Source organism: Polyodon spathula, chromosome 25, assembly GCF_017654505.1.
Source record: "Polyodon spathula isolate WHYD16114869_AA chromosome 25, ASM1765450v1, whole genome shotgun sequence".
Taxonomy (NCBI): Eukaryota; Metazoa; Chordata; class Actinopteri; order Acipenseriformes; family Polyodontidae; genus Polyodon; species Polyodon spathula.
In genome coordinates, this window is record NC_054558.1 from 20385316 (window position 1) to 20408787 (window position 23472).

Genomic DNA, 23472 nt, shown 5'->3' on the forward strand with positions numbered 1-23472 from the left:
AATCTCTCTCAAAAACACACCGAAGAGGATACTAGACACTTGCTCCTCTGTGGTGATGATCACGGTACTGCAGAAATCCCAGGGAAATGTGCCTCTTTATTGCCAATGCCCATCACTGAGATAAACCAGTGAAACGAATCCAAGATCCGAGCCGAGCAAGATCGCAGAGTCGCAATAAGGATAGTTTATAAAGAGGACCACTGATTGAATTAACGCAAGACGTGACGGGGTCTGTTTGAATGACCTACACAGCGGTAGATCTAGCGTGGCTCCTTCAGAGGCGATTTATTAACATTACAACATACAACACACAGACAGAGGGGTAATGACGTACATTCGCGGTATTACGATGCGCCGCGGTTTAGATCATTAAAATAGTCCGGCAAGTGCGTTAAATAAAGATTTATGGGAGCAAGACAATATAACACCACTTTGTGGAGAAAGCCGTGTTAGTTAGCAGTGTCTTGGCTAGGTGTCGGTAATAATGTGTCTGGAGAGCTACCACTACGACTACTACTAATAAAGCATAAAGCGTAGTAAAAGCCTAATGTGAACACGAGTTATTGGAAAACACGTGTAATATTCAAGTGGATTAGATACAATAATAATGCTTTGATTCGGAGATTCTGCACTTTCAAGGCATTCCCTGTGTAAACATTTGTGATACTTTGTGAACTAGGCTGTCACTTTTGTGTATCACCTATAACTGCATATGAGCTTTCTCCTGCAAGCAGAGCAAAGCCAAGGCTACCTCTGTGACAGGCAGCGCAGTGACCTTGACAAACAGCGGTGGGCCTGGATGCTACTGAAAGCAGCAAGCAAGCACTCTGTGTTTAGTCTTGAGCACACACAAGAGGATATTAAACAAGCAAGGCATTACATTACATACCGGGACAAAATAACAATACGCAAAACTATAGCCGAGATGTTGGTACCAAACTGCCATTTAAGATCTAGAATCCTGTTAAAGAAGAAAACAAAAATAAACCAAAACATAAGCCTTTTTATTCCAATGCTCCCCTCCTAATGGAATCAGTTACAATCAGATATGCGTAGCGGGCAAGCTCCCAAAGCATAAACACAGAAGTACTCGTATAGTCTTGATATATTTATAGCATACTGTGTACTCGCTTGTGACCCTAACTGCCTATAGAGTCTTTCCTTTTTCCATTAGGAAGGTGCTTGATTAAACAGGGCTGCAGGGTCTTCTCAGGACACACACACATTAAAAGAAAGGCTAATTAGAAAAACGACATTTGAAATCCCTCATCACATTAGAGGGCATTTGTTTCCACATGTGGCTAATCTTTCTCTCTGGTCTGTGCTTCAGAAGCTCTGAGCTGCAGGATAAAGGGCAGCTACCCTAGCAACAGAACAGGAGGTGTGTGGCTAGCTAGTGAATTAACTTGGGGGCCATCACATACCTTTGTCTCTGATAGTTTCCACAGGCATCAGTCGAAGGATTTGTCCTCGTACCACCTGTCAAGTAGAGTAGAGTGGAGTGGTGTTAGAGTTAACCCTTGACATTCTCAAGATGTTTGACACAGTGAACCACTGAAAGAGCTGTTTTTGTTTACACAGGGTGATTACAGAGTGCTCACTTCAACAGCATGGATCAATAAAGCCATGTGCAAGCACTTGTTTTAACAAAGAAAAATGCTTTCGAAGTTTCAGATGTGACCAATTCTTGCCGCTTACTGATTTAGCCACTTCCTTGCAAGATAAGTCAAGAACAAATAATACTTAACATCTCACTCAATGAACTGAAGGAGAAAAGGTGCCAGTTCAAAATATGTTTTTATTATCAACAGCTATTGCAGCTGGCAGTGCTTGGGTAGGTCTTTGTTGGATTGATTATATTGCAAGGGTGTTTGGATCTATTGAAGTGTATTGGTCCTCAAGCATACCTGTTTGTGAGAACAGACAGGACTCAAACCAGCTCTCTATTGGAAGAGAAAAGCAGGAAACGCCTTTGCCAGCCCTGATGACTCCCAACAGACTACAGTCAGTGCGCAACACATTGGAGAGTAATAGATCAATGTTTATATAAAACTCCTTTTATCTTAGAAAAATACAAAGCTTCACTTTATATATATATATATATATATATATATATATATATATATATATATAATATATATATATATAAAACGCCGCTGTTTGAACGCAAAGACGGTTTATCTCAACAGACCCTGAGGTCTGGAGCGCTAAACATTCTCTAGGGGCAAACCGCCAAAGCATTAACGCAGATAACATACTCCACAAATGGCCTCTGCACCTGTAAACGCCATCTGAACTTTCACATTTATATATAATCTGTCATGCAAAACTAGCAACCTCGTTTATGGTGTAAGAGAGACAGGTACAGCATTCTGTAAAAGAACATACAAAGTAAGACAAAGTGAATGAACCAATAGTTCAAACAAAATGAGATAAAGTACAATACAGAAGAATAGAGGAAAAGAAATGGATAATTCGACTCAATACCGTGATGCCTGAAGAGTTAAATAGAAAAGGAATGGCAGATCCTTACATCATTAACTATGGGGTAAATTACATCAACAGCACATGAACAGATTTAAATAGAAATAAATGAGGGTAGTTACCATGGCATCAAAAGCCCTTCACTGTTTGTTTTCAAACACACTTTCCCTTGACATATTGAAACGTTAGGAAGTTGGCTCTTCTGAGCAAAAACTATATATATATATATATATATATATATTATATATATATATATATATATATATATATATATAATGTGTCAGTCTGCAGTCTAAGAAAACAATCCACTGCACTCTTTGGCCACTAGGGGCGCCGTGCTGAGCCTGCAATATAAGAAGGGGTGCTATGGTGGTTTTAGCGTTCTTTGTCCTCGCTGTTTTTCTGTTGTAACCCATTGAATTAAAAAGGCTTTGATCTCCACCTACAGTGTTACATGAATGCAGGGCAATATTATTCAGCCTGCTTTGTCTTCACTGGTATATGAGACAAGCGAGCCCCTTTTGCATCAGCCAGTAATTGTGGGCAGCTCTTTAATAAAACATTTCATTAAAACATTTCAGGTTTGAAGCAAACAGGCCTTTGTGTTGCGAGCTGCAGAATGCTACAGGAGAGTGCAGGCGCATGCAAATCACATATTAATTAAAAACTGCTCTTGTTCAGCGGACTGACCCACGTTTCACAGTGTCTTTTACAGAAAGGACATATAAAGCTATCATTTGAAAAGGCGAGCGATACAATCACAAATGCTGTCTGCATCAAGATAGGGTTTTAATCGTTGGGAGCATTCAGGGTTGTATTGGCCATGAAATGGTGTTAGTCAATGAAGCCTTATACTAGCCAAACTAACAAGAAATCCTAATCTTAAACTCAGTTTTGCTCAGTGTTGAAAATGACTTCTATGTGACACATTTGCCATTGAATTTATTTCCAAATCCAACGAAATAAAAAAGCAAAATGAAACTTCATACCACAAAAGTATATTCCCAACACAGACATGATCCCTGTATTCTCCAGTGTATTCCTGGGGTGCTACCTTCAGTGCCATTCCGAGGCTTATAGGAAGGACGATTCCTATAGTTTTACTCCTCAAATGCTATTTGAGGCCACTTTTAATTTTTTGGAGCATTTTTAATTGGCATCTACCTGTTATTTTACACTTTCTTTAGCTATATTGTTATGATAACTAACTCTAATTGTGTTAACCGCAAAAAATGAAGTCTAAATGTAATGTATCAAATTACATAAATACAGCTTGTGTTCTGATTTTTTCAAAGAAAACTGTATTTGGTGCTTAATGGGTTAGAGGCATGAGTCACAACTCTTTGTCACTTCTTATACCAAGAGCGTAATCTGATTGTTCACCTTAATCAAATAACTTGTCCTCCTGCACGGAATATCTTTACTTAATACATGGCCACAGTCTGTGGATTTTCACTTCATATTTTTCAAGCCTTTTCTTTTCATAAAGATTATTATTTTATTCTTTCTTTAGGATTTCATGGAACCAGCACAGTGTTATTTATTTTTTTTCTGATGATACAAACGTGTTATTGATAACCCGAGGCAGACGTTAAGAATCTTTAATGGCTTGATGCCATGCTTTGGTAATAAGATAAATACCAATTTTACATTTTAAAACTTGAAGGATTACACTGGCCAAATACAAACACAACAAAATCAATCAATACTAGTTTAATAATTATTTAATTTCTTTTAAGCTAGCAAATCCTTTTTTAACCCCAACCCCGTATCAAGCCCAACAAGATAACAGTAGTACAGTAGCAGCTATTTATTAGTTCTCTGTGAAGTTCTTAGTTTTTCAGTTCAATTCCTTGAGGTAATCTAAATGCATCAGCCATCAGACCCATTGTCATTTTTTACACCAAACTTTAAATATGTAGATTGCAAACAACTTTTCTTTATTCGCTTGATTTAAACACTGACTTCACATCGGACACACTTGGTATCATAGTAAATGAGACGATATCTATGTTTAACTAGGTATAGCAAATACTGAAATGCCTCACACTGTTTCAGAAGTGTGTTTTAAGGATCACAGCAGCAGTTTATAGGCTCCTGCCATTTATAACGTTCAGAGAAGTTATGGTACGACATGGTCTTAAAACAGGGAGAGGTTACAGAGTAACACGTTAAACCAAGTGATGTTGCTACATATAGAACGCTTACAGTATATGGAATATATTTCTACTCACATGTATTACAATCTATGTATAAGTATGCAACACATATCAAATAAATATCACACTGTATAATATTTGGGGCATATATACTCTCTCCATAATGAAAAGGGGCAAAAGAGGTGCACCTTATTTATAAGGAATGAAAGAGAGAGAGAGAGAGAGAGAGAGAGAGAGAGAGAGAGAGAGAGAGAGAGAGAGAGAGAGAATGCTGCTGACTTCCCTTGAGAATAATGCAATTACTTGTAATGACAATACCCAGCATGGTACCATTCTAACTGAATTGACACTGCCATGTATTTAGCAGTAGTCTAACCACACTATACTGTAGTTCGCACCAATTTACTGCACTTTTACCTTTTAACTGATTTCCCATCCCCCACTGACTGTTTGAGGAACATAGCCGAGGATTGTGAGCAGGCTACAACTATGTTTGCAAGTGTTTTTGACTAAATCTCTTGCTAAGGATTTCTGCATTTCCATTACCTTCTTATCTGTTTAAAAGATGGCAGTGATAACTGTATTTCAATACGTTACATTGTAAAATATTATATACATATTTGGCCAAAAATTTAGGCCCCAGTTATCAGCATTGTAGGGAATATTTGGCAGATTTTCACGAGCTTGAAAGATAAACAGTGCGTTATGGTGGACACTACCGTAATCTAGACACAGCATTCCTAAGTATAAACACTGGCACAATTTTACATATATACACTTAAACACTGCAGTTCAGGACTTTGGCACAGCAGATGCCAGTGCGAATCACCTATCTTTGTTTTGTTTCTATTTGTAGAGGGTGTTTTGTTTCTTGGTGAGACTCTTTGTCTTCATTCTGCTCCCCGAGGTCTCTGGCTGAGCTCTCGAGAAGGCTGCAGTCACCGCGATCGCGCTTCTGTTGGTAAAACTCGGCTGGAGTTTCTTTGTAAAGTGTCTTTTTTTAAAAAAAAAAATGGTTCTCTTCTTTGCTTAAATGCTGGAGCTGCAGCTTCCCCGCACGGGTGCAGGCATCCTCCCTTCGGTTCCGGGCTGTTGCCTGGGTTAGGGGACGGGAGTCATGCTGAGCGAATCAGTGTGCGGGTCTCTCATTGTCCTCTCAGGACGCATACACACCGCCAAGCGCTGGGGAGGAGAGGGAAACAAAGGAAGGGACGTGAGGCATCGGAAACACACAAATCATTTTAAGAACCCTCCATCGGCAGCAGCATTTAAAAAAACAGAACTGCTGAGCTGCTGTGGCACGAAAAGGCAGTCAGTACCTCAGCAGTGAAGGGGGCAGACTGCTGTAAAACCCCAGGGGTGATCTCTCGACCCTCATATTTAAATCACACTCATACTCGAAACAGCTTTTAAGAAGTATTTATCAGCATGTGTTAAAAATAAACCCATTCATTAATGTGTTGATTTCAAAACAAGAAACGCTGTCCTTCCCTCACCTTTACAAATGCATACCAATCAATGGTAATTAACTTCTGCATTAAGTGTTTTAAAAGGCGATTGGAAGCACACTTTCCTCTCATCCGGAACACTGGAATTTTTGGTGCTGTACAGAGGCCGGAAACTCATTTCACTTTTCTTGTTTTGAAATCAACACGGGAATGAATGGATTTATTTAATACCTGCCGATAAATACTTCTTAGAGGCTATTCCGGGAATGAGCGAGAGTGTCAGCATACTGCTAGTTTTAAGTTCATGAAACACAATGATAATAAAGCAAGTAAAGGAGTGGGACCTGCTTGAGTGAGCCGGGGGTCCACACCAGCTTGTAGACCATGTAAACTGGGATCCAGATGAAGGAAGAAGCCCCAACGATGAACCCCACTGTGGTGCTCCAGTCAGGGTACTTGTAGTCAAACAGTATGAGAGGGTGCCGATCCAACAGGGAGCTCACTATTATATACTGCAGGATAAGAGCAAGAGATAGCGAGAGAGAGAGAGAGCGAGAGAGAGAGCGAGAGAGAACATGTTAATCATATCACACAGTCATTGACTCTATCAGCATCATCGAACTTCTGATTGAAAGATAGGGATTAAGATTTTTCAGATCTGGATATCAAGGTGATGCAAAGATGTCATTCATTACTATGGGTGCTTATCTTTGGCTACTATAATTTGTGAAATAAAGCCTGCAACTTTTTAAAAATAGTTTTTACATTTGACATTTTTTTCAGCAGCTATAGTGCAATACGGTACACTATAATCAGTTAAACTGCAGTGTAACTACACAGTCCCAATCCAATCCATTGCAGTTCGTTTTGTTATATTTCATAAGAGCAGTTCTTCTGGCTAAGCTGACTATCATGCAAACTGAGATGAGCTGATTATTTAAGGGAAAAGAAATGCAATTCATTGAAAGAATTACAGATATAGATAATTATGCAGATATAGATGCTGGCACTCATTGCACAAGGAATCTATTTATTTAGAGTGCTGCTTAAGTTACTGGTCATCCACTATGGTTGTTTCCTGTTGATTGCATAGAAGAAGTTGAAATATTCTCATATTTAAAGGATGGAACCAGGCTGAGGCAGATCCCAAACAGGGACCAGACTGAAATCACCTAACTGAGCTGGGCTAGAATGGAACCTACCACCCAGAGGTGGAAGCCTTCATGCCCCTTCACCAGTCCAGAACACTGAGCCACCTAACCCTGATCCTCCAGTGATTACTGATTGTTACAGACTGTCTGCCAGTGATGAGGCTGCTACACAGAGAGAGGCGTCTCTGTCTGCTACAACAGTCAGTAAGCACGAGGTTATGAGGGCAGCCTGATAGCTGATAACAACCTTCCTCGCAATCATGTAGGAGTTCTCACTCATTAACTGCAATTAACATGAAGGCCATGGAGTAAACCACATCCTTCCAATAAATCTTCCTAATGAGTAGGTTGAATATTTTCAAATAGAAAGGTTTTTTTTTTTTTTTTTTTTAAATCCAATATTGCCTCATTATTTTGCCCGCTCCCCTTTCCCTCCATGTTTAAAATGTCCGGTTGTGTTTTCCGTCACCACAGCGATCTCCACAACAGCTCAGGAGAAGTGAAGGTGAACGGAGAGTCAAGGAGGGCCGATTCCAAGTCCCAGAAACCAGCTTCTCCACTCCTCAGTGCATCTTCACAGAGTTACTGGAATTCTCTTGTTAGTTTAGGATTTCAGGACTCTACACAGAGGCACATAACAGTCTCCACTGCGATACCCCAGTCACGTCACCAGGCTAGATAGTTCTAAGATGAATAAACACGGTAGCAGCAACAGTGTAGTGGTCTAGCCAGTTACACTGCAGTGTAACTACAAAGTCCCAATTCAATGCACATTCCTTGCACTTTGTTTTCTTACATTTCAAGAGTGTCTCTTCTGGCTAAGCTAGCAGTATATTACTATTGAAGGGAGGGGGGTGGGGGGGTGGAGATGGGGTGTCATTATGTGATTGACAGACAGGGACAGGTAATCGGATATACCCGCGGCAGCTTTAAGGTTAGCAGAAATCAAGCCCAAAGCCCAAATAGTTTTTTTTTTTTTAATATATTTTTAAAAAGTGCTTTGAAAATAAATGACATTAGCATCTGTGAACTGCGACTGTTTATCTGGGCAACAAGGAAAGCCCAGTAGAGTCTTGTTTGAACCTGCGAGCCTGCAGAATGTCACAGCTGAGAGCTTTGAGAGACGAGGCAGAGATTAGCACACAAGCATTCAAAGTGGAGGCAGGAGTATTAAGTTATGCCACTGAATTGGATTGGCATTTGCAGAGGGGATTTACTGGGATCTGAGGAGGATTGATTAGATAAAGTGAGCCGAGACTGGGGGAGTGGAGTGTCCGGGGCTGGCGACAGGTTGATCGGAAGCTGCTGAGGCATCGCTGCTCACAGAAACAGAAATTACATTTCCTCTCTAATCTCTCAGCTGCTCTACCTAGTTCTCCAATCTTGATTTAAACAATTTCAATTTTTTTTTTTTTTTATAGTTTATAATTTAGTCAATCAAGTATTTAGCAAATTGCTACATTTGCATGCAGCAAGTACTTTGTATTTCAATTCAATCAGGATAATATGATCTTGTTTTCATCCTGGGAGCAGCATGGAAAAGTGGTACAGTAACATGTCACTTATATGTGTTAAACACCTAACATAAGCAACACAGCATCTAAAACCTGTGATGCAAATGGGAATCGCTGCAGTGGGGTCCGGAAGCAAAAACAGAGCAGCCACCTGAAATGTCACATTCAATACTAAATAACCAAATCAATGCTGAGCGTACAGTACATCTCACCTGCGGCTGCGATTGCCCAGAGGATGTGTAACTAATACCTGACCCTCCACACTACCTACTGAATGCACCATCAACACACACTGAAACCACGTGATTGCCATTCCCTTTATTCAAAGCACATTATTCAGGTAACATGCATACAGTATAACTGGTCTAGCTCACAATCAGGCTCTTACTAGTTTTATATCTCTCATTTGATCCCCAGCCTGGATTAGACACTATGATCCTGAGAGCTGCGGGCGAGTGCAGCAGCACCAGTTAGACTGTCCACTTAGCTGCATTGCACACGGGGGTCAATTACCCTGACCTGAAGGTCTTAACCCAGTCACCTGGGGCTAATCAAATGGCCGTGTTGGGATTTGTTCCACCTGATCATGTTGTTCCTTTTCAGTGCTGGTATAAAAGCATTACAAATTCTGGGAGAATTCCTTACTAAGTTATAGCTGTCAGAAAGAGGAATGAGGAGAATAGTATTTATTGTGAGGTTGGTCTTCGACACGGATACCTCAACAAATGCATTTTACTGAATCCATAACTATTCAATTATCAGTAGTGCTGAATATAGCATTTCATTCTAGTTCATCTAATTGAGCTGGGCTGGAAGGGAACTCATCACCCAGAGGTAGAAGCCTTAATGCCCCTTCACCAGTCCAGTACACTGAGCCATCCAATCTTGATCCTCTAGTGATTACTGATTATAGAACTACATTGATCTTCATTGATTTACTAATATCAATATTACAAATGTGAGAAATTGAAAAAAAATCTTTGGAACTGGTGGAGGGGTGATGGACACCGACTAGCACAGAGTCATCCCGTGACAAACATGGTACAGCATGGCTTTTGCAGAAGAGATGCGTTACACACATTTTTAGACTCCTTGTACTTACTGCTAAGAAGGCAGGGCTGATAGCCACCCAGCACACTTTCCAGAAGATTCCCGGAGCAAAGCCCAGCATGGCTTTGACATCATTACTGAATCGCTGGATACCTGAGGAAAGACAGTATTCAAGAAAATATCTCCTTAGGATAAGCTGGGCTGAGCAGCACCGTGTATGTACCTGTCATTCTTGATTCTCACTGGGTGAAATGTGTGACACAGACATGCTGGCATTCTAACTGGCCACCTAAGGCCCTTCACATTGTTTTCACTGCCCTAAAAAGAATGTTTTATCACATGACAAGTGCTTAGCAAAGTGTAGTATAGTATAGCAAAGCACAGTAAATGTATCGTACAAGCTTGGAAAAAGCACTAGGAACTATTACCATGAATATTTAGCATGATATCACATCTATGGCCAATGGAGTTCTACTTTATCACAGGGTTGTCACAGGAGATCAGCTGCTCATTAAGACTTACCATAGAACCACGACACAGCGATGGCTTCCAAGAAAACCACTGCAATGATTGAACAGCCCGCTCCAAACGTCTCGAGCAGCTGGACCACATAGGCACCCCCCTGCAGAACCAACACACACACGTCAAGCAGCAAGCCACACAACAAACGAAACACACTGTTAGAATTTAAAGTGATAGCATAGCGAACGACTGCAATCCCTTCAGGTGTGAACGAGAGAACTCCACCTGGAATTCTAGCTTCCATGACCTCCTGCTCCTCCCCCCTATCCACCTGTGACCCCTAACCCGGCACAGTTTGTCAGTTCATCCAGCGCTCAATATGGCAACTCTTTGAACAGCACCTGTTGTATACAGAATAGTACAGTTTACTTTATGTAGATGCTTCTAGAAACATGAAGCATTTGTCTCCGGACCAATTGACAACATGCTAACCCAGAATTCCAGAAACAATAAGAGCTGCTAATTCCTCTATCCCTGTACCCGCACAAAAAAAACATATTCCACTGTCAAAGGGCTTTTGGGTTTCCTTGAATTTCACATTACTGTATATTTGGTAATAACGAGGTATTTCCCTGAGTATCCTTTCTGTGTCGTCTTTTGTTATGCAACGGTGTTTTGTTTTTGGATCACATGACCGCCTCTTTACTCACATGGGTAAGGGTGCTGAGCGAGCCCATGAAGCACACGATCACCAGCCCCAGCACGAACAGCTCCCGCCGCTTGAACAGGTGCTGAGGATATTCATCCATCACAGCCGTGATAATAGCCTCCAGACCCCCGAACTGCAAGCAGAGCAACACAGCACACCTGAGCAAAGTACGGCACGAGGAGGAGACACAGGCAACACCTGTGTTCATGAATCTCTGCAGCCCAGTCAGTGTCAAATTAATTTGTCTTTGAACACAAGCTGTAAAGTAGCCTGTCCTCAAATGACGATAATGGGTTAAAAAAAAAGACATCTGGTACGACACTAGGTTACACGTAGAAATACCAAAAGCAACTTTAGAAATAAAATGACAAATGTTTTTCTTTTTCTTCGAGTGTTTTAAAATGTAGCACTGTTTATAGGCATATTAACGGTGATTAAGAATAATCTCAATTTCAGCAGCAATAGCAGAAGTTTGATACAAATCGTGCTAGGGATGCTTGTATTGGCTGATTGTGTATGACAAAACAACTGCATAAAAACGAAACTAGAGCAGAAGATTGCTCCGCAGTGGTGTTGAAGTCCTCTGGTGTAGCACAGTAACAGGTCCGGGCTGCAGCCTGCACTCACATACCGTGCTGTCTAGTCCCAGGGCGATCACCATCATGAAGAATATGATGGCAAAGAACGTGGAGCCCACCATGTTAGCAATGGCCTCAGGGTAGGTGATGAACAGGAGACTGGGACCTGCAGGTCAAACAGCACAATCCAGGATTGAAATGTTAGTCTGATCTGAAACACGTCCTGTATAGCTAGATATTTATTAGTCTGTATTATCACCTACCATAGTTAATTGAACTCACTTTGATTCCTGATTTTAAAAAGGCACAGCGCCACAGTTTCCATGCATAAAATGAACAGTAGCAACCTTTAATAACGTTTATATAGGCTTATTATTGAACCCTTAACCAAAGTGGGGCATACGTACTACTAGAGTACTACAGTACTACTACTGCCAATGCTACTACTAATAATTATAATAAGAGCTGCATACTAACCTTTGTCTTTTGCCACGTCCTCAACTTCCACGTTCCTCATTTCTGCCATGTACCCCAATACCGTGAAGATCACAAAGCCTGACAGGAAACTGGTCATGCAGTTTACCAGACTGGTCACGATGGCATCTCTGACACACACACACACACAGAAAGAGACAGAGGGTTTTCATTAAAATACTACAGCCTCTTTCCACTTTAATTGTTTTCTTTTTAGTGGTGTCAAAAAAAAAAAAAAAACTGATTTAGAGAGCAGTATTTAGATCATTACAATGGACCCTGAGAGACATAACCCTAATCCTAACCCTAACCCTAATCCTAAGAGTTCACAAACACTTCCCACTTCATGAGCACAGATCCCATGGAATCTTTAATACAGGTTTTTCAGCCCACCTCTTTCAGCAATGACATCATCAGGTTTATAAAATACAGTAGCAAGGGAGCTAAAGCAGGATCAGAGTCTAAGGAATCCCGCAGCTGTTTAAACTCTCTTGGATTACTGCACTCTGGGCAGTCTATGGACTCCTTATGGCTAAACTCTTTGGCATCTGACCTCTTGACGCACTGGGCTGGTGAAACGGCTTTCAGTAAAGCAATGTATTGTGTAAGTTCTGTAAACATCTATTAAAGAACAAAAAGAAAACCCTTAAATATAGTAGATTTCACATAAAATCCCTGCCTTTATAACTGAATCGTGTATCAATTCTAAATGCACCGCTTATTGTAAGAGCATGCATAGCAAGAAACTGTTCATAAAACAATTCATACAACTAACTAAGTAGATCATGCACACTCAACCTGCATTTGTAATGTATACAGGTCTATAGCGTACCAGTAAATGTGTACTGTTTTTAAGATGCTGATTGCTTCCAGCCTGTGACTACTGCATACCAATACCATACACATGATCTCAGTTTTATTTACTTTGGAACTAGATATTAACACAACATATAAATAAAAATGTGTCTATGTAATAAATATAATCTGATACACTAACCAGACCATAGCCAAGAAGAAGACATGTGTAATGAATTGCTGACGAGATTTACAATCTTTCTAAATAAATTATGATCTGTGGATTTAATATTGGAAACAAACCCTAAGAAATCTACTAATATTTGGCAGTATATATTAAAACAAAGACAAGATATATATATATCATTAAACTTTATAAGAGTGAATTTCTGTGAGGATTTAAAAGCACATCAATTGCTGTCAGGTTTGTCTGTGTATTGTAAAAACTGCTTCTCAGGTGCTTTGTTTTATATCCACTAGAGCTCTTATTACATTATCCAGAAGCACAGGTTTTAGTTTTTGTTTGCATAGCATTTCAGGGACATGCAATTCAATTTGTACCTCCAAAGACCTTACTCCCCATTCATCTCCTGGTCAGCTGACTTCCTTACTCCCTTTTTAATTTGGTCAAGGGTCGTCAGGGTTCGTTCTTAATTCTGTTTTTTGTCCTTGTTGTTGCGAGTTATCTTTCTAGCTTTGAAACTTGGCTGTTATCTGCTCAATTAATGGGATACAATAAATAGTCTACTGGATGAATACGGAGAACTCTTCGCTTGCAATTCTCCTGGAGGAGAGGCTAGTCGTCTCAGGTGTATGGCTGCAGTTCCTTTATAGGTGTGTCTTACCGGTAGCAGTTGTTGGTGAACGGGTTATAGCTCGCCAAGGCAAGGAGCACTCCGAAGCCGGGACCCAAAGAGAAGAAAATCTGGGCTGCTGCATCCACCCATACCTGGGAGGAAACAGAGCCACATTACCGACACTGCAGTGAACGCTTCACTTATTTCATTACTGCAGTGCAGCTGTGTGACCCAGACTACAGTGTCCACATTTGTTAACATTGGCTCCTGTTTCTGCATGTGAGGGGTGTCAAAAAATCCAGTGCACTAAAACACATTGGTAATAATGTAGAAAATGTATTGGTAATTTACAGATACCCCCTTGATAAACAGCACCCTGACCTATATCAAAAACACTGTAGTACCCCTAACTTGCGCGCACTGGACTTGATAGTTGTGATCTTGGAACTGCAAACTCGGATAAATAGAGACTAGTGTTTAGTGAACTCATTTTCTCAACAGATCTTTTTTTTTTTACTAAACCTGTTATGGTAACCAAAATACAAAATAGCAGCTGTGCCCATTCACTGTGGTTTGTGATATGAAAGCACTGTCAGTGTCAGGGCTGGGTCCAGTTTCATTGAGCTGAGAGATCTGAAGAGTACCAAGTTGATTATACAGGAGAGGGGATACAGCCCTTGTTAAATGGAAATTGCAAACTGAATCACCCATCTCATTAGCAGCTGAGTTTATTTATGCATCTCATCACTGTCTCTGTCAAGAGGACTCTGCACAATACAATTCCTATTGAATGTCTCTGTGCATGTCTGCAGGTTTGTGTTCCTCTTTCTCAATACCTATCAGCAGCAGTACAGTATTGATGATGGCACGTCATTGTACAATCTGTAACACACGTGTGTGTGTGTGTGTGCATGTGTGTGTGTGCGTGCATGTGTGTGTGTGTGTGTGTGTGTGTGCTTCTGGGGTCGCTGTCCACTCACCCTGGTCTCAAGCAGCTTCTCCCATTTGGGTTTGAGGTAGAAGACGACGCCCCTCCAAGCGCCAGGCAGGGTGGCTCCACGAATCAGCAGGATGAAGAGCACCACGTAGGGCAGGGTCGCTGTTACCCACACCACCTGAGAAAGAAAGGGCGCAGGGGTTAACAGAAAGAACAGCCAGGAGCAGCCCTGTACATCAGAGTAGAGGGAGGGGGTTAATATAGGGAACTGCTAGGTACTGTACCTTCACCATGTAAGAGAGAGAGATATGTCACCAAACCGCAAGGGAGAATAAATCCGGTCTTTGAGATCCAGAGTTCTCCAGGTTTTATAGGTATCATTAAGAATGTGACCAGAAGGACTGGAATTGCACCCCTGACATACAGCAACTATGAATGATTGCTGTAGGTTGTTATAAGTAACAGTGTGCTGCTGCAGGAGGCTCGCTGTGCAACATGCATTGTGTTGCCATTGCTGGTAATGACGTGGGCTGTGGTGTGCCACTGATGCTGCTTCAGGGTAATACTCTAATGGTGCACTGGTGTATAATAGCAGTTACCTTCCCTGATGTCTTGACTCCCTTCCACAGGCTGAAGTAGACGATGGTGAAGATGAGGAAGAGGCAGAGCACGAGCTGCCAGCGCAGCCCCCCCACTCCGCGCAGCCCTGATGACTTGTGGATCTCCAGCACATTCCTCCTATCAAACAAATATCCATTAAAAAAATTGATTTGTATCCAAACCCTTTTATTTGATCCACCTTGTCGTCTGAGCTGCAGGCACAGCCCACAAGCATCTCCCAGCAGTCAAGTGAGTTTACTCAGGCTATAGTAAACTGCTTTTTTTTTTTTTTTTTTAAATGAAATGATCTTCCTGAAACCTACCTGTCGAAATTGCATTAAAGGCATTTGGCAGCTGACAGCGAATGTGTGGAGCCCTCACCATGAAGATGACCCCATGGTGACAGGTCACTTTACAAGCGTATTTAACCACGCTGCTCCCATGCCACTGTTTGCCCCTAAGCCTCCACACCAGCCAGCCACTTCCATACACTCACGTATAAAACTCCTCGGCTGGGGAGTGGGAGTAGTTGTTCCAGGAGACGTTGTTGGTGCCGAAGTAGTTGGTGCAGTTGGGCGTGTTCCAGACGTTGTCGCAGCTGGTCCAGGGCAGCGTGCTAGTGAAGGATGAGTAGAAATAGTACAGTGCCCAGGCGATGATGGTGTTGTAATAGAAGGACACGTACAAAGAGATGATGCAGATAGCGAATCCGATCCCTGCGGCAGCACACAACGAGACAAGGTCAAACTGGAGAAGGAACTCAGTCAAGCAGGCAAGGGCCTTTATCAGTCTGCACAAGTTACACAAGCAGAGCCAATAATGACAAAATACCCTGGGGCCCCCATTCCTTCACACAGCCTTTAATTCTTTATTTTACTGGGATCAACTCTATCACAGCCCCTCTTTCTTGTCTTATGAATAGCAACTTAGCCAATCCCTGTTTAAAGGCACTTGTCAAGGTGTGTGTCGAATGCAGCATTCATGCTGTGTTGTTGTCATGCCTACATCCTTCTTACTGGTACAAGTATAGGTGGCCTCTCTAGGGGGCTCCAAACCTTTTGTCTTGAGAGCCACCGGTCCAGGCTCTACACAACATTTTTGAAAACACCAGCTACCTAGTGCAACCCTCTCCTTACCTTTAAAAATGGGGCAGATGTGTTTCCAGATGGAGATGGCTCCAGTCCTGTGAAACTGCCCCAATGCAAGCTCCATATAGAAGAGGGGGACCCCCCCGAAGATAGCCATCAGGGTGTAGGGGATGAGGAAAGCACCTGCAGGGGGGACAGGCAGAATGGCTCTTGCAACAGGGACAACTTTTCCATAATGCCAAATAAATGTAAATTCTCCATGTTGTCTCCTGTGCAGATTCATCAGCACTGTATTAAGTTCCTGGAGAGTCAATTCACATGAATGAAATCCCAGACAACACCCTAATCCTTATCTTTCTTCAAATGAAGAGACACTCAGGCTAATATGTATTAGCTACACTTTATTATTGAGCAAGTGGCTCTATTGCATTGTAAGGTTACACAACCTTGCATGCCTTTTGAGGATCAGGGTATCAAAGGCATTTAGCATTTAATAGCAGAGGTGAATGTAGCATAACTGAAGAGGAAAACAATATTGGTGCAACTAAGAACTCTCCTAGTGTATTGTAAGTGTTAAAAGCTCACAGCGAATTGAGTCCCCTGTCCTTTTGAAGAAGCTTTTGCGGCATGTATAACCCTTGCTTTGTTTGCCCTTCCTGTCACCCATATATGGAATAATCAGAATTGTAAGTACATGCACATATCCAGTGTTGTAGCATGCAAACTGAACTGTCTGAAAAACATGTGACTGGTAAATTCGCGCAGTCACGACTAAATGAGAAATACATATTCAGGGACATACATATAGTTTAACAATTGGCGCAGCACCCCGTTTTTACACCTTTTTTAAAAAAATGTGTATTATTATTATTGTTATTATTATTATTATTATTATTATTATTATTATTATTATTATTATTATTATTATTATTTAAGAAAAAAAACAATAAGCAGGAAGCAACAGTTATCGCAACTAAACCCAGATTAAGTTAACACCAACGTTTGCCAACAAAACATCCCTGAAAGCACGACTTTGCTGCAAAGTCCTGACACCACTTCAAAGTGAAACAGATGTGTTTATTATTGCATGAGATTTAACAGCTGTGAAAGGCTGTTTTAGCCAGAATTACGCACGAGAAAGAAGAAAAGAACACAGGATACTCTATTGCTGTTTAGTGCCGTATTCACAGGGACATACCGTCTTGTAATTAAGTAAAAAATAAATAAATGCATTTTAAAAAGAATTTTTGCATATAGCCTACAGAAAAAAAAAAAAAAAAAATGTGGTTTATCATGTTACAAAATGCAATAGAGTGGGCCCTATGTCAATACGCCGTGAAAGCGTTATCTTATGCTGACAAGGTGTTTACACTAGTGTAGCTGATAATAATGATTGAACAGGTCGTGGTTTGAACTATAAATTAACCCGTTAGAAACAATTGTTAAAACAAGTTATTTGGACCTCTGTATTTCGTTTTCAATTTGGAAATATGTTACGCAATGCAAGTTCATGTGTCCAGTGTGTTACTTATAATAACAGTCACATTACGTACAGGCTACAAGGCAATTATTTAGCTGAAGCATAAACTGGTTTGCCATTTCTATATAAATAAGTTTGTTGCTTCTGCAGAAGCTGTCTTGTAAATTCGAAGTAAACCAGTATTTACTCCTTTAGCACTTCAAACTGGTCCTGAGGTGAATATAGTCTTTAACACAATGAGCACATTGTATACTCACATAGAAAAAGGTTCTAAAATGGTTCGTTGGATGTTGTCAAGGTTCTTTGAAGAACCAAAAAAAGGTTCCCCTATGAAATCGGTGCAAAGAACCTTTAATGGTTCTAGATTGAACATTTTTTTCTAAGAGTGTAAGGTTAAGTATTTGGCAAACAATCATGAACGGATTATGAAAGGTCAAAAAAAAAAAAAAAAAAAAATAAAAAGGTTGCTAGATCGCGCAGCTTTAAATACACAATTTAATCCACGGGGTCTTGTCTTTGTTATCGACAGGATCAGAGTTAAGAAGCCTTACACTGCGCGGATCAAAGATTTGTAATACTCAATACCTACTCATTTAAACTGTCAGTTAACAGTTAACGTTTAAGGATATGCTAACCAAGCTTATAGCAGAACAGGAATACATTTTATTCATATATAACATTTTAAAAAAATCAGTTATACTTCAAATGAAAAGGCTACAGTTATACTCTTATATATATATATACTATATATATATATATATATATATATATATATATATATATATATATATATATATATATCGATCAAGCAAGTGTAGGCATTGCCTATTTTTGGTTGTTTTATTTGTTTCAGGTAAATAAAATAAATATTAATATTAATATTCATGATTTATATAAACGAATTATTGGTTATTGTATACCTACCAATATCTGACTGTTTGGCGTTTGTAATAATACTGTATTGTTATTAATATTGTTTTTGTTGTTATTATTTATAAAGCATTGCTTGTTTCGTATTTTCGATAGCCTATACTGAAAACGCATTTGGTTGATTTTGGAGAGTTAGATTCATTTATTAAACGTATTTGGTCAACAAAAAACCAAAAATAAAACCAGAATATCACAGTAATGCTGTGTTGTTCTTGAACGAGTTTACAAACATGTATTTTAAGACTGTGCTGCCAACTTGTTACCATGGACAGCTCAGTAGCGTGGATGAGCGGGAGAAGTACCACTTTTAACAGCTCGATATGTCACCTGTTTATATAAATCAACATGATTCTTAAATATAAATATTTATACCATTGACCGTATTACTGTGAACTTTATTTGCAATTGTACAGTTGTCGGGACTTTGTGTCTCTTGTAAATGATGAACCCTCTAAGCTTGTAGAATACGTGTACCGGTAGAAACAGCCAGTTGAATAAAATATTTAGTCCGCGCAAAATAAAAAAAACGCAAAACGCATGAGCTGTTTACTCCATTGAAGTCTTATCAATCTTTAACTTTTCTAAAGCTAAACAAAAAAAAAAAAAGATCATCTTACCACCTCCGTTTTGATAACAGATATAAGGAAACCTCCACACGTTGCCTAGATCCACCGCAAAACCAATTACAGACAAGAGAAAATCCATCTTTTTGCTCCAGCTATCCCTGGAATCTCTTTGGGTGATCATCGGCACCGTGTTGGAGCTGTAACCGCCGTTAGTGGTGCCCTGGCTGACCAGGCTACCGGTGGGAGCAGAGGAGTCTTGGTGGGACATTGTTGGCTGTTATTTAAAAAGTGAATCCCGCGTCCTGAGATGTGAGGTTGAACAAGTTGAGTGGGGGAAGATTTTCTTTTTGCTGATGATGACAGGCTGAAAAGGAGGAGGGTCACATCTACTCCTAACCAACCTTCTGATATGAGAAGGAATCGACTCTCCGGGACCCAGAACCGAGGGGCATGTGTGAGAGAGAGAGAGAGAGAGAGAGAGAGAGAGAGAGAGAGAGAGAGAGAGAGAGAGAGAGAGAGAGAGAGAGGGGGGGGGGGGGGGGGTGGCACTGAGAGCAGCGCTCATTTCAATTAGGGGTCCTCAAAGACACCAGTGGAATCCAACTGGCGCATTGGGATTCAGAACCGCCCTAATCAAAGCACATCTAATCACATATTTAATAAATTGAGATTAACGTAATTTAATGTTTTGCTTCCATGATAACATTCTAAACGCTCTTGCAACACATCGTTGTGATGATACACATCCAACGACGAAGTCCCCACGTCAGTTTGTCCTTGTGGAAAGCTATGTACTTCGACACAGCGTCGAGTGGTGGTCATTATCCCCAACACCTGTGACTCATATAGACATGCAGATGGGAACATTTTAAGTATAGTAAACATAGCAGTATAGTTACGCCCAAACACCACTTGAAATATTTCCAGGCGACTTGCCTCTCTTCCTCGCAGCACACCGTTAACTTTTCAATGTATTTTGAACTATTACCTGCTTTTTTAGCATCAACCATAGCCGGGCGTTTACCGAAATATATTATTTTAAATTGGGCTATTCTTTATTCCAGATCACAGTATATTTCACTGCTCCTGAACGCTTGACACCATAACTGGTTTTTGTATTGCAAGCCTTGCCACGCCTAGACCTTTGTTTATTGCAGCTCTGATAGCTCTCAAGTGGACTTTTCTAAACAGCCAGGCAACATGTTAACAACAGGCTCTCAGAAAACTTAATGCACTTGTAAGGGAAAGAAAACCAACGCAGTACTTATTGCTAGAATATTCAACAAAAGTCTTTTGCTCGCTAGTGCTGCTGTATGCATCTTCCATTTGCAATAACAGTTTCCGACAAAATATCTTCCAGTACTTTGTAGGAAGCTATTAGTTTTGTAGTTTGGATAAATGAAAGGTTTTAGTATATACATGAAGATCAGTCCCTGGCTTGTGTAATTACTCATTTACAGAAGGCTTTCTTCATTCTCCTTCGTTTACAACACTTTGTTATATATAGAGAACAGCCGGACCCCTACATGTGCGCCGATGAAATCAAACTTCAGAAAAAAATAAAAAATATGGTGGTATGGAGTTCTAAAGTTCAATGCTCTTTATAATTTCTGTATTATAAATATAGGAGTTGAAATATGCAATGCACTGCATGTCTATGTATATTTATATGTATAATGCAGTTTTTCTTAATTAAATTAAAAGAGATAAGTAGCCAACGAATGTACCACGTCATTACATTACAAGCGGTTCATTGAAAGAGGCTCAGACAGCGCTACCTGTTTACTCCAGAGCGGATATAATAAGTAGATGATTATTATTAGTAGTAGTAGCCACTCTGATAGAGCTATGTGGATACAAAATCATCAAAGTGAAGAATCTGAAGTTGTTGGTGATGCGTGTACAGAACACCCCCCACTGCATGCTGCACAGACCACAAAGGGAAATAGGGCAGGTTACAGCATATTCAACAGGTCTCCAAGGCAACGTGCCGCTGGAAATCTTAAAAACCGTAAACGCTCTCCTAACATCTGGGTGGGCTTGAGTTCTCATGGGGAAAATACTGTCTTTTTAGACTGGGTAAACGGAGTGAAGGCGGGGACTTGAAAAAAAAGTACATGAACGTCTTTTGAAGTTTTCTACGTCACCAGTAGTGGTTTCATTGGAGAAATAAGCCGCCATGTACAAAGTGAAGATCTCGCTGTCCAAACTAACAATAATAACCAGAGACTTTATTTATTACTCGTTAATGAAAAGCAGCAAACCAGAATTCAGAAACAACATAACTAAATTAGATTACGTCATGTGCTGACGTTCTTGGTAGAGCAAAGGCTGCCAACAAAAGTGCTTTATGCCAGGTTATGATTATTGTTAATATTTCCTCAGCCGTATGAGGGGAATATTTACAAGTCATTTACTCAGAATGTCAAATTGCCGCCTGCTTCAGTGTATACACAGGAGAAGAAGCTGAAGAAGTTCTTTGAACAGAACACCTAGGAGCAGTTTAGTATTGTAATTCAATAAATGACTTGTTTACAATATTGCTCATCGTTTTGCAACTAGTTTTTTTTTTTTTTTTTTTTTCTAGAAAAGGGATTAAAATAAAAAATGTAAGAATCCACTAGTGCTCCAGCTATAAAAGAGTCCCCTCCTGCTGCCATGGTAACTGCACAACAAAATCTGCTCTTCTGTTTCCAGCCATTCAGCAAAAAGACCTTTGCAAAACAAACAAGGGAGCAGCAGACTTGCTATACTCGCCAGTTAGAAGCCTAAAGCATGTAGGGTAATAGGTCGAGGTGCAATTTCCTAATCAAATATCAGGGAATAATCAATAACAATCAATGTGTTTGCTGCTCTTTATTGTTCAGTGTGTGGAGACTCTTAACAAGAGCTTTCAAACCCGAGTGAAAACACACGTGCATTATTATTATTATTATTATTATTATTATTATTATTATTATTATTATTATTATTATTATTATATAGTAATATCATTTATATCACAAGCAGGGGATCTCTAGCGTGGGACCCAGTTTTTGTTATTCCACTTCAGTGGATTAATATAAGTAGAATAACATGCTAAACACAATATTGACTGATCGTTTGTGGTATATAGTCTTGGGATGATGTCCTTACACAAACGACTCATCCTGAGGTGAATAAAACCTGTATACCGCGAATAATCATTCAGAATCCTCTAAATTTGTATTGAGATAGCTTTATTTGTAAAAAGCATGAAGAAAAAAAGGTGCAGGTGCTAGTAATGTAATATACAGGGGGTTCCAAACATGAAAGCTGCCTAAATAAATGTTTAAAAGGGCTTGCAAAATAAAACCAGGGTGAAGTGTATACATTTCATTGCACATATTTAATAAGAGTCTTACTGCTGGTCATCTAAGTTAGTAATGCTGCCTTAAGCTGATCGAGATTCAATTTGCAACTGTAGCACTATCCACAGGTGCTCTCATCAGCCAGCAGCCTCTTAATGCAGTGTGATAATAACGCCGGCTCTCCTTTAGCAGACTAGAAAATGTAATAAAAAAGGGGGGCTGTAATAGGATCCTGTTCCTAGTGTTGAGGGAAATGGCCTAAAGTGGTGTGCTTCCCTCCAAGTGAATATTACAAGGGTGGTAATGCAACAGGTCTTAATACAGAGAGTGCAGGGAAATCAGGTTAAGGTCTGAAAATGTATCCTGCCACCCAAGAACAACTCCGGGCAAATTTCATGAATCTGACACTTAAATAGGATGACACATAGCAAGGAGGGTCCGAATCAAATGCGGTTTATTGGAAATAGGAATAAGGGACCATAAAGTGCAACTCTATAGGGAGCGAGGATCAGTACGCTGGTGTTTCATACTGATCCACCAGGCAGGACGCTCGGTTTAACAGACGTCTGCTTCAATCTCATCGAAAAAGGCCACAGAGAATTGAAAACACACGTGAATGACTTCCAAAGGGTTACTGTGCCATGTTAAAAGCATAGATAAGTGCAGTAAAGCCTAGTATGATTACACCGGTAAACCAAAGGCAAGTAAGTAAGTATGGAGAAGCATGGTGAAATGTGCTGATAAAACAAATTCAATTCATAGTACAAGCCTCAAAAAAGAACACACTATAAAATGACAAATATATTGTGCAAATAAACCACGGTATGGTTCATGGCGCAGCGACTGTTTAGTTTCGACAGGGCAAAGCAAATTTAATTCACATGGAGTGAAACTCAAATGGTCAGCTGATTGTGGCTGTCT

The 23472-nt window shown here is 40.2% G+C and overlaps 1 protein-coding gene across 1 annotated transcript; it reads right to left on the reverse strand.

Moving 5' to 3' along the window:
* Positions 1-4251: 4251 nt before the first annotated feature.
* On the reverse strand, positions 4252-19662 carry LOC121299629 (sodium-dependent serotonin transporter-like). The gene is made up of 13 exons (XM_041227477.1): positions 19274-19662; positions 16295-16429; positions 15655-15874; positions 15158-15296; positions 14602-14736; positions 13670-13773; positions 12033-12160; positions 11609-11721; positions 10979-11110; positions 10329-10428; positions 9859-9959; positions 6436-6603; positions 4252-5825 (listed from the first exon to the last, which is right to left on the reverse strand). The coding sequence occupies exons 1-13, from the start codon at positions 19488-19490 to the stop codon at positions 5745-5747; spliced, it is 1773 nt and encodes a 590-aa protein (XP_041083411.1). The 5' UTR covers positions 19491-19662; the 3' UTR covers positions 4252-5744.
* Between the last annotated feature and the right edge of the window lie 3810 nt (positions 19663-23472).

Coding starts and splice junctions, on each gene's coding strand:
- LOC121299629 (XM_041227477.1), bottom strand. CDS start 19,490: ATGTCCCACCAAGACTCCTCTGCTCCCACCGGTAGCCTGGTCAGCCAG. Junction 16,430..19,273: donor CTGTTATCAAAACGGAGGTG/GTAAGATGATCT, acceptor TCCCCCCTGCAG/GTGCTTTCCTCATCCCCTAC. Junction 14,737..15,157: donor GAGTCAAGACATCAGGGAAG/GTAACTGCTATT, acceptor TTTCTTTCTCAG/GTGGTGTGGGTAACAGCGAC.